This window comes from Megachile rotundata, chromosome 2 (genome assembly GCF_050947335.1).
Source record: "Megachile rotundata isolate GNS110a chromosome 2, iyMegRotu1, whole genome shotgun sequence".
NCBI lineage: Eukaryota > Metazoa > Arthropoda > Insecta > Hymenoptera > Megachilidae > Megachile > Megachile rotundata.
The window spans coordinates 11994735-12010193 of record NC_134984.1 but is presented as its reverse complement, the minus strand read 5'-3'; the positions used below and the strand labels follow the sequence as shown (position 1 = coordinate 12010193).

The 15459-nt window shown below is 37.2% G+C and overlaps 3 protein-coding genes across 4 annotated transcripts in view; 2 read left to right on the top strand and 1 right to left on the bottom strand.

The window, feature by feature from the left end:
* Flo2 (flotillin-2) overlaps positions 1-15459 on the bottom strand; it is a 156164-nt gene that overhangs the window by 66112 nt on the left and 74593 nt on the right. The gene's annotated exons all lie outside the window — the stretch shown is intronic.
* Positions 82-3761, top strand: LOC100874633 (glucose dehydrogenase [FAD, quinone]). Its single transcript, XM_003705638.3, has 3 exons — positions 82-225; positions 929-1291; positions 1671-3761. The coding sequence occupies exons 2-3, from the start codon at positions 953-955 to the stop codon at positions 3201-3203; spliced, it is 1872 nt and encodes a 623-aa protein (XP_003705686.2). The 5' UTR covers positions 82-225; positions 929-952; the 3' UTR covers positions 3204-3761.
* LOC100877331 (glucose dehydrogenase [FAD, quinone]) lies at positions 5321-14461 on the top strand. The gene is made up of 5 exons (XM_076528933.1): positions 5321-6768; positions 8015-8370; positions 11490-11654; positions 11764-11916; positions 12337-14461. Exons 1-5 carry the CDS (start codon positions 6330-6332, stop codon positions 13630-13632), a joined length of 2409 nt encoding a protein of 802 aa, XP_076385048.1. The 5' UTR covers positions 5321-6329; the 3' UTR covers positions 13633-14461.

The following is a 15459-nucleotide window of genomic DNA, read 5'->3' as shown; positions in this document are numbered from 1 at the left end:
TTTTGTAAAATAAAAGTCAGACTTTTAGAGCATACGATTATCTGTGTTAGAAAAACGAAGCTAAGAGACACGAGAAAAAGACAGACAAGATTACATAAATGAAGCGCACACGGTATATAAACGTCAAACGCAGTTTGTCTTCTCGTTTGGAGGATATCGATATCTCAGATTTCTATTGCAAACTTGATTATTCAATCTCGTGTGTTTTTTCCGGAAAATCACCTGGTCAGTTCAATTAATTTAAATTCATCAACAGAGTTTCTGCTTTAACGAAAAAAAGTTACCTGTGTTACTATTTTTTGATAACTTTAGTGATGTTCAGATTTTGTGAAGAATATAATGGTGTCTACTGTGCAATTTAACAAATCAAAATTGTGAAAAATTAAAAAGTATTTATGGAAAAATTTAGTGAATATTTTTGAAGTTCATAGAAAATAGTGGAAAAAGTTTGAACAGATTTATAGGATGATAAATTTTCAAATTCAAATCTACAAATTGTAAATTCCTGAATTATTAAATTTCCAAATTGTTAAATTCCTAAATTATTAAATTTCTAAATTCTCAAATTTTCATTCTTTCCTAATTTTAATTTTCAAACTTTCATTTCAAAATCTTCAAACTTTTAAATATCATAATCTTGAAATTTTGAAAACCCCACGTTTCAAAATTTGCAAATTTCCAAACACCAAACTTCGAAATCTCTAAATCTCTAACTACATAAAGCTGTGTGCGTCCGACAAGATGGCAACCGAAAAGAACATACCTCCTAATTCAAATTCCAACTTGCAATAGAACCAACGAACCAATACCAACGAACCGTACCTGAATTTGAACTTTAGTAGTAGAACCTCAGTACTTGAACCTCATTGGCCTCATAACCTCACTGACCCTATTTTGAACCCTATTTCTGATAAAACATTTTAATCAGTTTCAGGTATAAAAAAATCTCAAGATGGATTCATGTATGCAAACAGCCTGTAACGCTGCGCAATCACCGATGCCAGGTTCTGTCTTCTCTCAACTGATACATGTGATGTTAGTGTCACAATGCAGTTTAGCCAGCCAGGATTACCCTGCAGATCGTACAGAAGAGGTCCTTGCTTCAAATAGAGAATTTGATTTCGTGATTGCCGGAGCTGGCACAGCGGGATCTGTTTTGGCTCACAGGCTGACGGAAATAAAAGACTGGAACATTTTATTGATCGAAGCTGGAGATGATCCTAATCCTGAAAGCGACGTTCCTGGACTCATGTTACTTCAGTTCGGTGCAGCTCAGGATTACGCGTACCAGGTATTAATATCTTCAAGAATGATCAAAATTATGATGTTCATGTGTATCATTTTTAGAGTGAAGTTAAGAAGAATGTTAACTTTAAAAAATTAATCATAGTTACTCATGATAAAATATTTTTTCTGCCACATATTGGTTATTCGTTATAAATTGTGGGTATTTGTTTATGAGCACTCATCATTTATTTATGGTTAAGAATGGCTCATCATTATTAACTTTATAATAATGGCTTAATCATCATTTATGATTAATAATGGCTTTAAACTAATCTTGAATAAGTAATGATATTTCGTAATTTCACAAAATCCCAAAATTGTCCTTTCACATCAAAAACCCACATCCAGTTAAACTAACATTCTCCACAATATTCTCCCAACAGACCGAACCGCAAGAAGGCTTCTGCCAAGGCATCAAAAACAAACGTTGCAGATGGTCAAAAGGCAAAGCCCTGGGTGGCAGTACAGTGATCAACGCCATGTTGCACGTCTTCGGCAACGACCGCGACTTCAACACCTGGTCCGAGTTAGGTAACCCAGGATGGAGCTACGACGAAGTGTTACCCTACTTCAAAAAGTCCATCAACTGCCCCAGCGACTACATATCAAAATGGGGCTCCAAGTACTGCGGGACTGACGGACCCATGAACGTCAGGAACTACAACTACTCAGCAACGGAAATTCAGGACATCGTCCTAGAAAGTGCGCGGGAGCTAGGCGTGGACATTTTGGAACCCTTAATCAACGATCGATATATCGGGTACGGCAGAGCGTTGGGCACAATCGACAATGGGCGACGGGTGAACGCAGCGAAAGCTTTCCTGTCGCCCATCAAGGACCGCGAGAATCTGTTCGTGATGAAATCTAGCCGGGTGGACAAAATCCTGATGGACGGTGCTCGAGCAACGGGAGTGCGGGTCACGCTGAAGGATGGTCGATCGATCGAGATAAAGTCGCGGAATGAAGTGATACTATCAGCAGGGAGCATCGCCAGCCCACAGCTTCTGATGTTGTCGGGTATCGGACCCAAGGAACACCTGGACCAGATGGGCATCCCTGTGGTGGCTGACCTTCCCGTAGGCAGGAACCTGCAGGACCACCTGGCGTGGTTTGGAATTCACATCCTCTACGTGAACGAGTCAACCACTCCACCCACATCCACGTACGCCATGGACATCGTTTATGAATACCTGGCGCGCAATTCTGGGGAGCTGGCTGCCTTCGGTGTCGACCTACTAGGCTTCACTAACGTGAACGACCCTGAGTCCAAATACCCAGATGTGCAGTTCATCTTCAGCCACTTCCCGCGCTGGAACGCGCACAAAGCGGCCATCTTGTCGAGTGCCATCAACGCTGAAGAAGAGTTGCTGCCGGCGATATACAAAGAAGTCATGCAGGGGGATCTGCTCGTACCGTGTGTCATTTTGTTGAACCCGAAGAGCGTGGGTGTTGTGGAGCTGAGGAGCACGGACCCGGCTGAGCCTGTGAAGATCTACGCGAATCATTTGCAGGAAGAGGAGGATCTGAGGACGATGTTGAAGTCTGTGGACGCTGTTAAGAGACTAATTAATACTGAAACCATGAAGAGGCATGGAATGCGAGTGAGCCATTTGGAGGTGCCGGGGTGTAAACACACGACACCGGACTCTGAGGAGTACTGGGAATGCAGTATAAGGCACATTGCGAGTTCGCTGTTTCATCCGGTTGGGACGGCGAGAATGGGTTCTAATGGGGACTCCATGGCGGTTGTGGATCCTAGGTTGAGGGTCCATGGGGTCAAGGGACTTAGAGTGATAGATGCGTCCATCATGCCGAATATTGTCAGTGGAAATACTAATGCTGCGACTATGATGATCGCGGAGAAGGGGGCCGATATGGTCAAGGATGACTGGGCGAAGCTTAGGGAGGAACTATGAGAGTTTTGGTGAAAAATTGTGATTGTTGTTGCTTATTTATGCATTTATGGATCTCGCTAGAGTTGTAAATATTCGAATAATTAGAATGAGTTGAATACGGTGTTGAAATTCATAGTTCATGGTTTCGTTATAGTTTACTCATAAGGTTGGGAGCACCGATTTCGTTTAAACTTGGTATAATTATTGGGTGCATAGAAAGTAATTATTTTTCAAAACCATAGCGCACAACTTTTTGAAATAAGGGAGAAGGTAGGGTCAAGTTTGACTGAATTAGGTATATCGTAATACATCACGTAGAATCATAATACTAAAAACTGTCAAATGGAAGTTTGGTATATTGACAAAATAATTGAAGATGTATAGTAGACTTTTGTTATATGGTCATTTTCATGTGACAATTCATACACAAAATGTTTACGTATTCTTGAAGAAAATTTTAGAAGATGCAAGAGCTCGATGCAAATGGTAAAATAACATATTTAAAAAGAAATACGGCAAACTCCCGTTATATGGCCATTTTCATATGGACATTCCTAAATGAATATCAAAAGAAGAAAGTTTCCTTATTCATTCAATATAGCATTTAACGTATTTTAGTCAATATGACAATTTCAAAAATGTTCAACTACCATCTGCAATATATCGCGAGTGTATAGGACAGGAGGAATATAAACGAATTCGAAATTAAATTTAAACTTGAAATCATAGTTAAGGTCAGTTAAGATTCTGTTTTACCATTTGTGTGATAAAATTAGCGGCGATATATCGAATCATTTCATAACTAATAACTATAAGTAAGTTGATGACTGTACTTTTAATTACTGAATATATTTTTATAAATCTTTTCAATGAACTCTTACTCTTGAAATTCAAATAGCTTTTTATATCTACTTTACACAACTTATATTTTGAATTAAATGCACATTTTTTTATATAGCATAATTATTTATTTATGAAGAGAACTTGAAAGCTTTTTATGTTATATAATAAAATAATAAAAAGGATAAAAAAATGAGTCAAGAGGAAATCTTTACTTGTAGTGAAAATAAATTTGAATAAATATATTTTCCAGCAATTTTACAAAAATGAAATATTTATTACCGTATAATCTTCGAAGTAGCACGTGGAACGCAACAAAATATTCGAGCGAAAGAATATTTCAGATTTTAGCGACACAAATTATTTTTAATTGCAAGGTGCAAATGAGTTAAGAGACGAGAAACATAGTGCAATGGAATTTCTAATAAATGAAAGTGTGCACTACGAACCACGGTAAAAAGCATTTGAAAGATACAGGAACAAGAAACCAGCGGCACCAGCCACGTTTCGTTCTAGTGTTCCGTTTAAATCGATTCTCGAGGAACCGCGATATTCACGAGACAAGACTCGACGTTGATTCATTTCAATAAGGACCGTTCGTCACAGCTGTACGAAACAGTTTTCTTATTTCGAGTAATAAAAAGTGATATTGTGTTAATACTGCGATCGAAGAATCAATAATATCGATAGTTTGGTAATATCGATAGAATTTGGTTTTGGATTTAATCATGTTTGCTTTGGTGACGTGTTGCAGTTAAACTGTAAGTGGAGGTTGAATTATACTATACTAGGATGAACTGTATATTTGGAGAATATAGGGGTTGCAAAATAGAAGAATTAAAAATTTTCGGATTGCAAGGTTTTTTTTAAAGAAATTTTAAAATTCAGAAATTTTTGAATACCTTATTGGTTTTAATTCTCAGATTGTTACATTAGATTCTTAAATGTTCGAACTCTCAAATTTACAAATTTTCATACCATTAAATTTTCAAACTTTCAAGTTTCTAAATTTTCAAATTTCTAAACTCTCAAGTTTCCAAATTCTCAAATTTCTAAACTCTCAAGTTTCCAAATTCTTAAATTACTAAACTCTCAAGTTTCCAAATTCTCAAATTGCTAAATTCTCAAGTTTCCAAGTTCTCAAATTTCTAATACTCTCAAGTTTTCAAGTTCTCAAATTTCTGATCTCTCAAATTTGCAAACTCTTAAATTTCTAAACTATCAAATTTCCAAATTCTCAAATTCTCAAATTTCTAAACTCTCAAGTTTCTAAATTCTCAAATTGCTAAACTCTCAAGTTTTCAAATTGTCAAATTACTATACTCTCAAGTTTCCAAGTTCTCAAATTTCTAAAACTCTCAAGTTTCCAAGTTTCCAAATTTCTAAATTCTCAAGTTTCCAAGTTCTCAAATTTCCGAACTCTCAAATTACTAAACTCTCAAGTTTCCAAGTTCTCCAATTTTTAAAACTCTCAAGTTTCCAAATTTTCAAATTTCTAAACTATCAAATTTCCAAACTCTCAAACTTCTACACTCTCAAGTTTCTAATTTCTCAAATTTCTAAATTTCCAAATATTCAAGGTTCTAAATGATCAAATTATCGTATTTCCTCAATATCCCAGATTTCGCAAATTTTTCAAATTTTCATCTAAACACCTCAATTTCCTTCAACTCCTCAATTCTCCCAAGTTCTAAATTCTCAAATTACCTAAACTTCCACAATTTCTCATATATCTCAAATTTTCACATATTTAAATTCCCAAAATTGGTGAGATTATCCAAATTTCGAGATTCCCAAATTTCTCAGATTTTCAAATATCACACGTTCCTAAATCATACTCATAAACCTTCATATCCTATTACCTAGAACAATACATTGTATAGTTCCTATCAAAGTCATTATGAGCCTAAACGATCAACATTCAAATAAATTACCTATAAATGAGTACATATAATATGATCATAATAAATATTATCATAAATAGTATAATTATTGTCGTTATATTATGGCCATTATTTTATAATAATATGTATTCATTATAATTCCCTCTTGACTTACAAGTATTGTCCTTATAGTGTCATCACATAAATATCATCATTCCAAATTAAAAATCTTCTTCTTCTTCATAACTGTTTTACCAACTTCTTCTTCATAAGTATCGCCTTCCAACAGTATTCATTAATTCCCTTGTGACATACAAGTATTGTCATTTTATTATGATCATATAAGTATCGTCATTATAAATTAAAAATCTCTTCCAACAGTATCATCAAAATCAAGAAGACCAAAAAGCACAGACATCCGACCATGTCGTGGGTGCCGCCAGACCTGATAAGTCTCTGTTCACCTCACTCCACAGTTTCGACCTGTCAACCCCCCACGTTAATATTCTTGACATTCATAGCGAATCTGTTCAGCCAGTCCAAAGATACCGACTATCCGACACACACATTTAATAACCCAAGTTTGTGGATGTACGATACGAAAAGACCAAATCCGCCATATTATGATCGACCCGATCGTCCGGAAAGGAACTCTCCGTTCGCAACGTCGATAAAATTATCATCGACGGTTTATAATCCGCATAAAGGTGTGTCTAGGAATATTAACGATGGAAACTATGAAAGTGCGGTGAACGTTGAAACGGCAATACCGACCGTGAATTTTGCTCAAGTTTATGGCTTTTACCCACCGCTCGAAATCGCTGCGTTGTCGACGGTTTACGATGGCGTTTCTGTTCTCGAAGGTAAACTATGATTTCAGTAACCGTGTTTTCTATTTCACGGTTTCACCGGTTTTTGTGAGATAATGTTTATGTGTCAATTTTTTATTGAGGCTTCTGTTTTGTTGAGATTTAGTGGAAACTTTGTTTAACTATAGGTGTGTTTGACGCGGAAATTTTAACTTTTTAGTTGGGTTGTTAGATGTGGAACTTTGTGAATTTATGTGTGTGTAATAATGAGACGTATGTAGTTTAAATAAGAACAAAATTGTTACAAGAGTACAATAATATAATATATTATTATAATACAGTAAATTATGTATTGTAAAACATACGTATACATTATGATGTCATATTACAATATTATACAGGGTGTCTCACAACTCGTGTAACTCTCAGAAAGGGCTGGTAGAGGACGAGATTCTGAACAAAATTTCCCTTTGCAAAAATGGGGTTTGAAGCTTCGTTTTTGAATTATTAAGGAAAAACGTGGACCAATCAGAGCGCGAGGATTACGCGTGCGCAGCGAGAGCGACACCCTCGAGCATAATGGCTGCGGGGGCGTAATCCTCGCGCTCTGATTGGTCCGCGTTTTTCCTTAATAATTCAAAAACGAAGCTTCAAACCCCATTTTTGCAAAGGAAAATCTTATTCAGAATCACGTCAGCTACCTCCCATTTCAGGGACCTACACTAGTTGTGAGACACCCTGTATATGCTGTATACATTATTGTATGTGTTATTATATTGCATATGTAATATGTATTACATATAGTGTTGTGGTATGACGTTATAATGTAACATATGTAATATGTAATATAATATATGTTATATGTAATGCACATGCATATGTATCTCTACTAATATAATGTTATTATATTAAATATTACTACACGAATACTTTACATGCATAGCGTGTATAAATAACATCTTAAAATTAAAAAATTAAAAAATCTCAAACAAGATTTGCAGAATCCCACTTTCTATAATAAAAAGCACACCCATCAAGGTTACTTCATACTTGAACTATTTAGAAAAGAAAAAGAAAAGTCAGGGAATACAACGTTTCACTAGTTGTGAAATACCCTGTATACATATTTCAGTTAATATTAATTTATTGATAGATACGTTTAAAGAATATAATTTATTACCAATATTATTATCAGTATCAATCAATACAATTTATTAATATTACTGTTACTGTAATTTTACATATTTTCAATTAATATTATTTCAACCCACAAATACTTTAAATTGATATATACTTGCAGACTATACCAAACCTCAAAGAATACTACATCAAAATACCAAAATTTTCCCGCGTTCGTCAAGATTTGATAAACTGGGATATCCAAACGAAGACCGGCGATATATAGACAAGGAATACGACGAACTAGTTAAAAGACTCACCAGAAGAGCGTTACATAATCCCAATTACCTGAAACAAATTAATTACTTCAATAATTATGGTAATAAGGATCCAATGCAAACGATGGGAACGAGAAGTTCGATCAAATTTCCGCGCGCATCAAAAGCAATGAAAAAAGAGTACGATTTTATTATAATAGGAGGTGGATCTGCAGGATGCGTTCTTGCTAACAGATTGAGCGAAGTAAAACATTGGAAGGTAATTGATTATTTCATTTTCCCGGATTTCTTTCCTCTAACGCAATGATAAATTCGATAATGTCGCAGTTTTTAGTGGTAGTGTATTTTAACACTTGAGCAAACAGCGTTGAAAGGATTTATAAACTTGATTTGAGAATAGTAGTAAAGAGAAGGGATACAAGAGGCGACACTTGACAGGGAAACTACTTTTTAGAGAGAGACAGAGGACAGTCAATTTAAATATCCAAGCTATATGAAAAGGGGGTGGGGATATGACGTGGTATTTCGAAATGCGCATGCGCGGAGTGTGCAAGTATGGCGGTCGCAAAGAATGGTTCAAACTTACACCTTCACTAGTAACTTATTTGCAATATTTTGTCATTTCTCTGTAACACATTTATCTTTTTCTTGTGATACATAGTTCGTCATTTCTTTATAAGTTATTTATAATAAATGTTTCTGTAATATATACACTTAAAATATATTGTATGAAGTAATTTTAGTACGTCTTCCTTTTTCAACTTTTCAAACTAATGTAAATACTTCAAAAATCAATATAAGCAATACAGAGAAAATTTAAAACAAATAGTTTCTTAATTATTAGAGGTTGATACAAAATTAGATTCACTTGATTTAAATAAGTGATAATAAGAATACAATATAATTTATTTTTGCAAAAATTCGATCGATTGGAATTTTCTTTACATGTTATTAATACGTATTCTTGATAAATTATTTGAATTTCCAAAATTATTTTCAATAAAAGATTTCGTTTTAACAGTTCTATTTAAACAATGATAGTTCTTGCTAACAAATTTGTTCATTATTGAAAGCAGAATTTTAATTAGAAGTTTGGAATGTTTTTCTTGGTAAACAAGTATCATAAACTTACACCGGAAAGGAGAATGGAAAGACATTCCGATAAGCAGTAAAAATTATGGTTTGGTAGGAATGTGTTTTACGACGCATGGAAATGGGACCAAAAACAAAGTTTCACTGGTTTGGCATAGTAAATTATGGACAGATGACTAATATTTCCACAATGCTACTGTTTCTGGTTGCAAACAGTAACACTTTGGACAGTAACAAGTCTAACGTTTCAGTATCAATTTCAAGCGTTCAATTTCAAAAAATAAATATAGTAATATCGTATTAATATGTACAACAATATTATTACTAAAATATTAAATATCTCAATATATAAAAATGTTAATGCTGTAAATGAAACATGAATAACTAAATGACAATATTTCATTTAATATTAATATTTCAAGCAAAATTAATTAACACAAACATTTAAAATTCGCGATAAGGTAAAAAAAATATATATAATCCTTCGGTGAAAAGTCAGGGCTTCCCTGAAACGGGTCACAGAACAGAAGATTGTCGTTGATTATGTTGCGACTATGTATTTTGTGGCTTCGCGGCGATTAAACACGCTTTCAAACGTACAATACTGCAAATTCATTTATTGGATTATTCCGTGTTGACAACGATAAAATCAGCATACACGGTGTTCTACATGTTCTACTTAATTATCTGCCTATTAATTCAAAATACACGCGTTATATCGCCACGCGTTGTATTGCTACACGTTGTAGTACCACCTGTTATATGAGCCACGCGTGATATCACCACGTGTCGAATTACGACGCGTTCTATTGTAACGTGCTGAATTTCCACGCGTTATATCGCCACGCGTTGCATTGCCATGTGTTATACTACCACGCGTTACATGAGCCACGCATTGTATCATCACGCGTCGTACAGCTACGCGTTGTACTGCTATACGCCGAATTTCCACGCGTTGTATTGCCACGCGCTATATTGCCACATGTTGTACTACCACGCGTTATATGAACCACGCATAATATCACTACGCATTGTATCATCACGCGTCGTATAGCTACGCATTGTATTGCTAAGCGCCGAATTCCCACGCGTTGTATCACCACGCGCTATATTGCCAAGCATCATTCTACCACGCGCTACATAAGCGAAGTATGGTATCACCACGTGTCAAATTATCACGCATTGTGTCATGAAGCATCGTATTTCTACGCATTGTACTACAACGCGTTGAATTATCACGCGCTATATCGCCACGCGTTTTATTGCCACGTGTTATACTACCACGTGTTACATGAGTCACGCATAATATCACCACGCATTGTATCATCACGCGTCGTACAGCTACGCGTTGTACTGCTATACGCCGAATTTCCACGCGTTATATCACCACGCGCTATATTGCCACGCATCATTCTACCACGCGCTACATAACCCAAGTGTGGTATCACCACGTGTCAAATTATCACGTGTTGTATCATCAAGCATCGTATTTCTACGCATTGTACCGCAACGTACTGAATTTCCACGCGTTTTATTGCCATGTGTTATACTACCACGCGTTACATGAGCCACGCATAATATCACCACGCATTGTATCACCACGCGTCGTATAGCTACGCGTTGTATTGTTATGCGCCGAATTTCCACGCGTTGTATCTCCACGTGCTATATTGTCACGCATCGTTCTCCCACGCGCTACATATCAAGTGTGTAGGTATCATCACGTGTCGAATTACCGCGCGTTGTATCATCAAGCATCGTATTTCTACGCATTGTACCGCAACGTACTGAATTTCCACGCGTTTTATTGCCATGTGTTATACTACCACGAGTTACATGAGCCACGCATAATATCATCACGCGTCGTATTGTTATGCGCCGAATTTTCACGCGTTGTATCGCCACGCGCTATATTGTCACGCATCGTTCTCCCACGCGCTACATATCAAGTGTATAGGTATCATCACGTGTCGAATTATCGCGCGTTGTATCATCACGCATCGTATTACTATGCATTGTACCGCAACGCGTTGAATTATCACGCGCTATATCGCCACGCGTCATACAACCACCCGTTACATCGCCCCAGTTCAAATGATCACACATTCTATCGTCACACGCCACACAGCAACGATACATACACAAAACAACTAAAATTTGAATTTCAATCAGCGATACTTATTATTCAGTTTGAACAGCTTTCCAACTACACCGTAGTTTTAGCTACACGCTGTACATTGAAGAAATGGAACACTAAATTCTATCAAGTTATTTATCAATTTTTAGGTGCTTTTATTGGAAGCTGGTATAGAAGAACCACTGGTAGCTGATGTTCCAGCATTCGCCTCTATGTTGCAAGCTAGCAATATCGATTGGATGTATCGTACACAGCCAGAACAACACTCTTGTCGATCGAGAAGGGGTAGAAGCTGTGCATGGGCAAGGGGAAAAGTACGCTTCGAAAACTAAATCTAGTACAAACAGAAATATGCTTGAGAATTAACTCCAGTAGTAATATAAGCTCGTGTTTATTATTAAAAATAATTAATAATTTTTATAGGTATTGGGTGGTTCCAGTACAATCAATTATATGATTTATATACGGGGCAATCCTAGAGATTACGATGAATGGGCTGAACAAGGCAATCATGGATGGAGTTACGAGGAAGTTTTGCCGTATTTTCTTAAGTCGGAAAATAACGAGGACCCTGAGGTAATTTTCTAAATTTATTAACAATTAGGTGATTAAGTAAGAAGTGATGATTAATTTTTTTTAGAGTAGCATCAAATTATAGGCTAATTTTTCAATAATCTTTGAATTGCAAATTATCAAATTTTGGATTCTCATATTTCTAAACTGCTAAGTTTCCGAACTATCAAATTTAATATTTTTCAAATATTCACACTAAAAAATTAAAAATTTTCAAATTTTTGTGGTTCCAAATTTACAAATCTCAAAATTTCTAAATTTACAATATTGTCAAATCTCACAACTCTCAAAATCTCAAGCTTTTCTAACCAAAATCCCAAACTCCATTCCTAAACATCTACCTTTTCAAATTAAATAACCCAAATTCCCACATTCTCAAAACCCCAAACTTCCAAATCTTAAAATTTGTTCTAAATATTCCAGATCGTGAAAGAGAATCCCTACTACCACAACCAAGGCGGCTACCAGACAGTAGAGCGATTTCCCTACAGCGACCCAAACACCGACATCTTGTTAAGCGCGTGGCAGGAACTGGGTCTGGTTCCTGTGGATGCCAACACGGACCAGCAACTAGGTGTGATGAGACTGCAAATGACTTCTCTCCACGGCACACGTCAGAGCACGAACAGTGCTTTCATCAGACCTATTCGACGCAAGCGAAAGAACCTAACCGTTCAAACGCAGTCCCACGTCACGAGACTCCTGACAGACAGCGTAACCAAACGAGTAACGGGAGTGGAGTACACTTCGACGGTGACAGGATTCAGCGAGCGGGTCTCGGCAAGGAAGGAGGTGATTTTATCGGCGGGGGCAATCAACTCGCCTAAAATCTTGATGCTGTCGGGCATAGGACCCACGGAGGAGTTAAAAAGGCACGGAATTCATGTGGTCAGCGATCTACCTGTGGGCAGGAACCTACAGGACCACGTGACGATGGATGGTTTAGTAATCGCGTTAAATGCGACGATGACCACCAAAGATAACGAGGAGAAGAAGCAGGACGTGTTCTACTATTTGGACACTCATCATGGTCCGTTGTCCGCCACTGGGACCTTAACGTGTGGAGTATTTCTGAAGACTATTTTCGAGCACGAGCATCTGCCAGACATCCAGTACGCATTCGATGCCAGCAATAAAATGGACTTCCTGAAGGACCCTGCGGAGTTTGGGGAAACTGCGGTCGAACCTCTGGCTTATTACGATGCCATAAATATTAGACCCATCCTGCTGTCTCCTAAGAGCAGAGGATATTTGGTGCTGAACGACACGGACCCTCTATGGGGTCCACCGCTTATTTATCCTAGGTATTTCACTGCTCAACCCGATGCGGACGCCATGGTGGAGGGCATACGGGCGGCCCAGAAACTGTTTCGCACGAAATCCTTCATGGAGCATGGACTTAGCTTTGTGGATACACCTGTGCCGGCTTGTAGGCATCTGGGTTTCGATAGCAGGCGGTATTGGAAGTGCGTGATGATGGAGTATACGGCGACCATTTTTCACCCGGTTGGAACTTGCAAGATGGGGCCTATGTGGGATACTGAGGCTGTGGTGGATCCGAGGCTGAGGGTGTATGGGGTGCATGGGCTTAGGGTGGTGGATGCTTCCGTGATGCCGAAGATCGTTAGGGGGAACACGAATGCGCCGACGATTATGATCGCTGAGAAGGCGGCGGATTTGATTAAGGAGGAGTGGTTGTATAGAGAAGATGAGTGGTGACTGAAATGTGGATGGTGCGTTGAAATAATTAGGGATTTGTGGATCTCTAAATCTTTATATTTCTATATTCTTAAATTTCTAAGTTCCCAAATTCCTATATTTTTAAATTTCTAACTCTCTACATCCCTATATTTCTGAATTCCTAAATCATTAAATCACTGTATTTCTAGACTCCTAATTCCACACATCCCTACATCCCTAAATTCCTAACTTCACACGTCCCTACATTCCTAAATTCCTAACTCCACACATTCCTACATCCCTAAATTCCTAACTCCACACGTCCCTACATCCCTAAATTCCTAACACCACACGTCCCTACATCCCAAAATTCCTAATTCCACACGTCCCTACATCCTTAAATTCCTAACTCCACACGTCCCTACATCTCTAAATTCCTAACTCCACACATCCCACCATACCTAAATTCCTAACTCCACACGTCCCTACATCCCTAAATTCCTAACTCCACACGTCCCTACATCCCTAAATTCCTAACTCCACACGTCCCTACATCCCAAAATTCCTAACTCCACATGTCCCTACATCCTTAAATTCCTAACTCCACACATCCCTACATCCTTAAATTCCTAACTCCACACGTCCCTACATCTCTAAATTCCTAACTCCACACATCCCACCATACCTAAATTCCTAACTCCACACATCCCACCATACCTAAATTCCTAACTCCACACATCCCACCATACCTAAATTCCTAACTCCACACATCCCACCATACCTAAATTCCTAACTCCACACGTCCCTACAACCCTAAATTCCTAACTCCACACGTCCCTACATCCCTAAATTCCTAACTTCCTACAACCCTACATCCCTAAATTCCCCACATGTCTGCATTTCTACCTGGATCCTTATATTTCTACGTCCCTAGAATTTTAAATTGCATCCATATATTTCTCTAGTTTCATAACATATCCCAGATTCCTGACATATCCAAATTCCTTATTTCCCAAAAATAAAATATCCTTAGAAAATTGTGAAATTTTAAGAAATTCTTCATATTAATACTATAAAAAGCTGCTCCAAATATACTTGTATCAATAAATTGTTATAAATAAATTTGTTTCTACTAAAGAACGTCGTTGCTTATTTTTCATTATCAATAGAATTATGAAGCGATTGATCACGAAAATTGGACATTAATTATATATATTTTTTAATGTAATACAGTTATTGTTATTATGGATGTACTATGTTTAGAATAACTTTTTATAATTTTATTATGAAATATAAGTACGTACCAAATTTAGTAAATATATAATTACTGATGTATACATTGTTTATAAAAATACAGTGTCTCCTCAACAGACATGGTAAAGTACCACTTCACCTAAATTTTTTGCGCCATATTTCTTTTCGCTCCGACCCATTTATGGCACGCAGTTACATGCAAACGCTGGAGAATACAAATTTATCAATTTGTATGATACTGCAGTAACATTCATAGAATTACGTATGTGATTATTTTGGAGAATAAACTACGACGAACTACCACGGTACCGTGACCATTCAGGAACGAAGAAAACTTTCACACGAAGGATTCTTCCCGATTTTCGAAATACACTGGTCACCGGACACGATGTTATGGAATTAGAGTGAAAAGTCGGGCCTTGCGATTTCAAAATCACCCGGGCGAAAGTGAAGTGCTTTTATCGGGCGCGGAACACAAATGCGACGAGAAACTAAGGATATCTAACTAAAAAGAATGTAGGGAAAGCGAACAAGACATTTTGCAAGGACATTGTGCTCAACCTTGGAATAGTATGTTTCAGTCCATTTTCTTTTGAACTACAATCATAATTA

Coding starts and splice junctions, on each gene's coding strand:
- LOC100874633 (XM_003705638.3), top strand. CDS start 953: ATGGATTCATGTATGCAAACAGCCTGTAACGCTGCGCAATCACCGATG. Junction 1,292..1,670: donor CTCAGGATTACGCGTACCAG/GTATTAATATCT, acceptor TTCTCCCAACAG/ACCGAACCGCAAGAAGGCTT.
- LOC100877331 (XM_076528933.1), top strand. CDS start 6,330: ATGTCGTGGGTGCCGCCAGACCTGATAAGTCTCTGTTCACCTCACTCC. Junction 6,769..8,014: donor TGGCGTTTCTGTTCTCGAAG/GTAAACTATGAT, acceptor ATATACTTGCAG/ACTATACCAAACCTCAAAGA. Junction 8,371..11,489: donor GCGAAGTAAAACATTGGAAG/GTAATTGATTAT, acceptor ATCAATTTTTAG/GTGCTTTTATTGGAAGCTGG.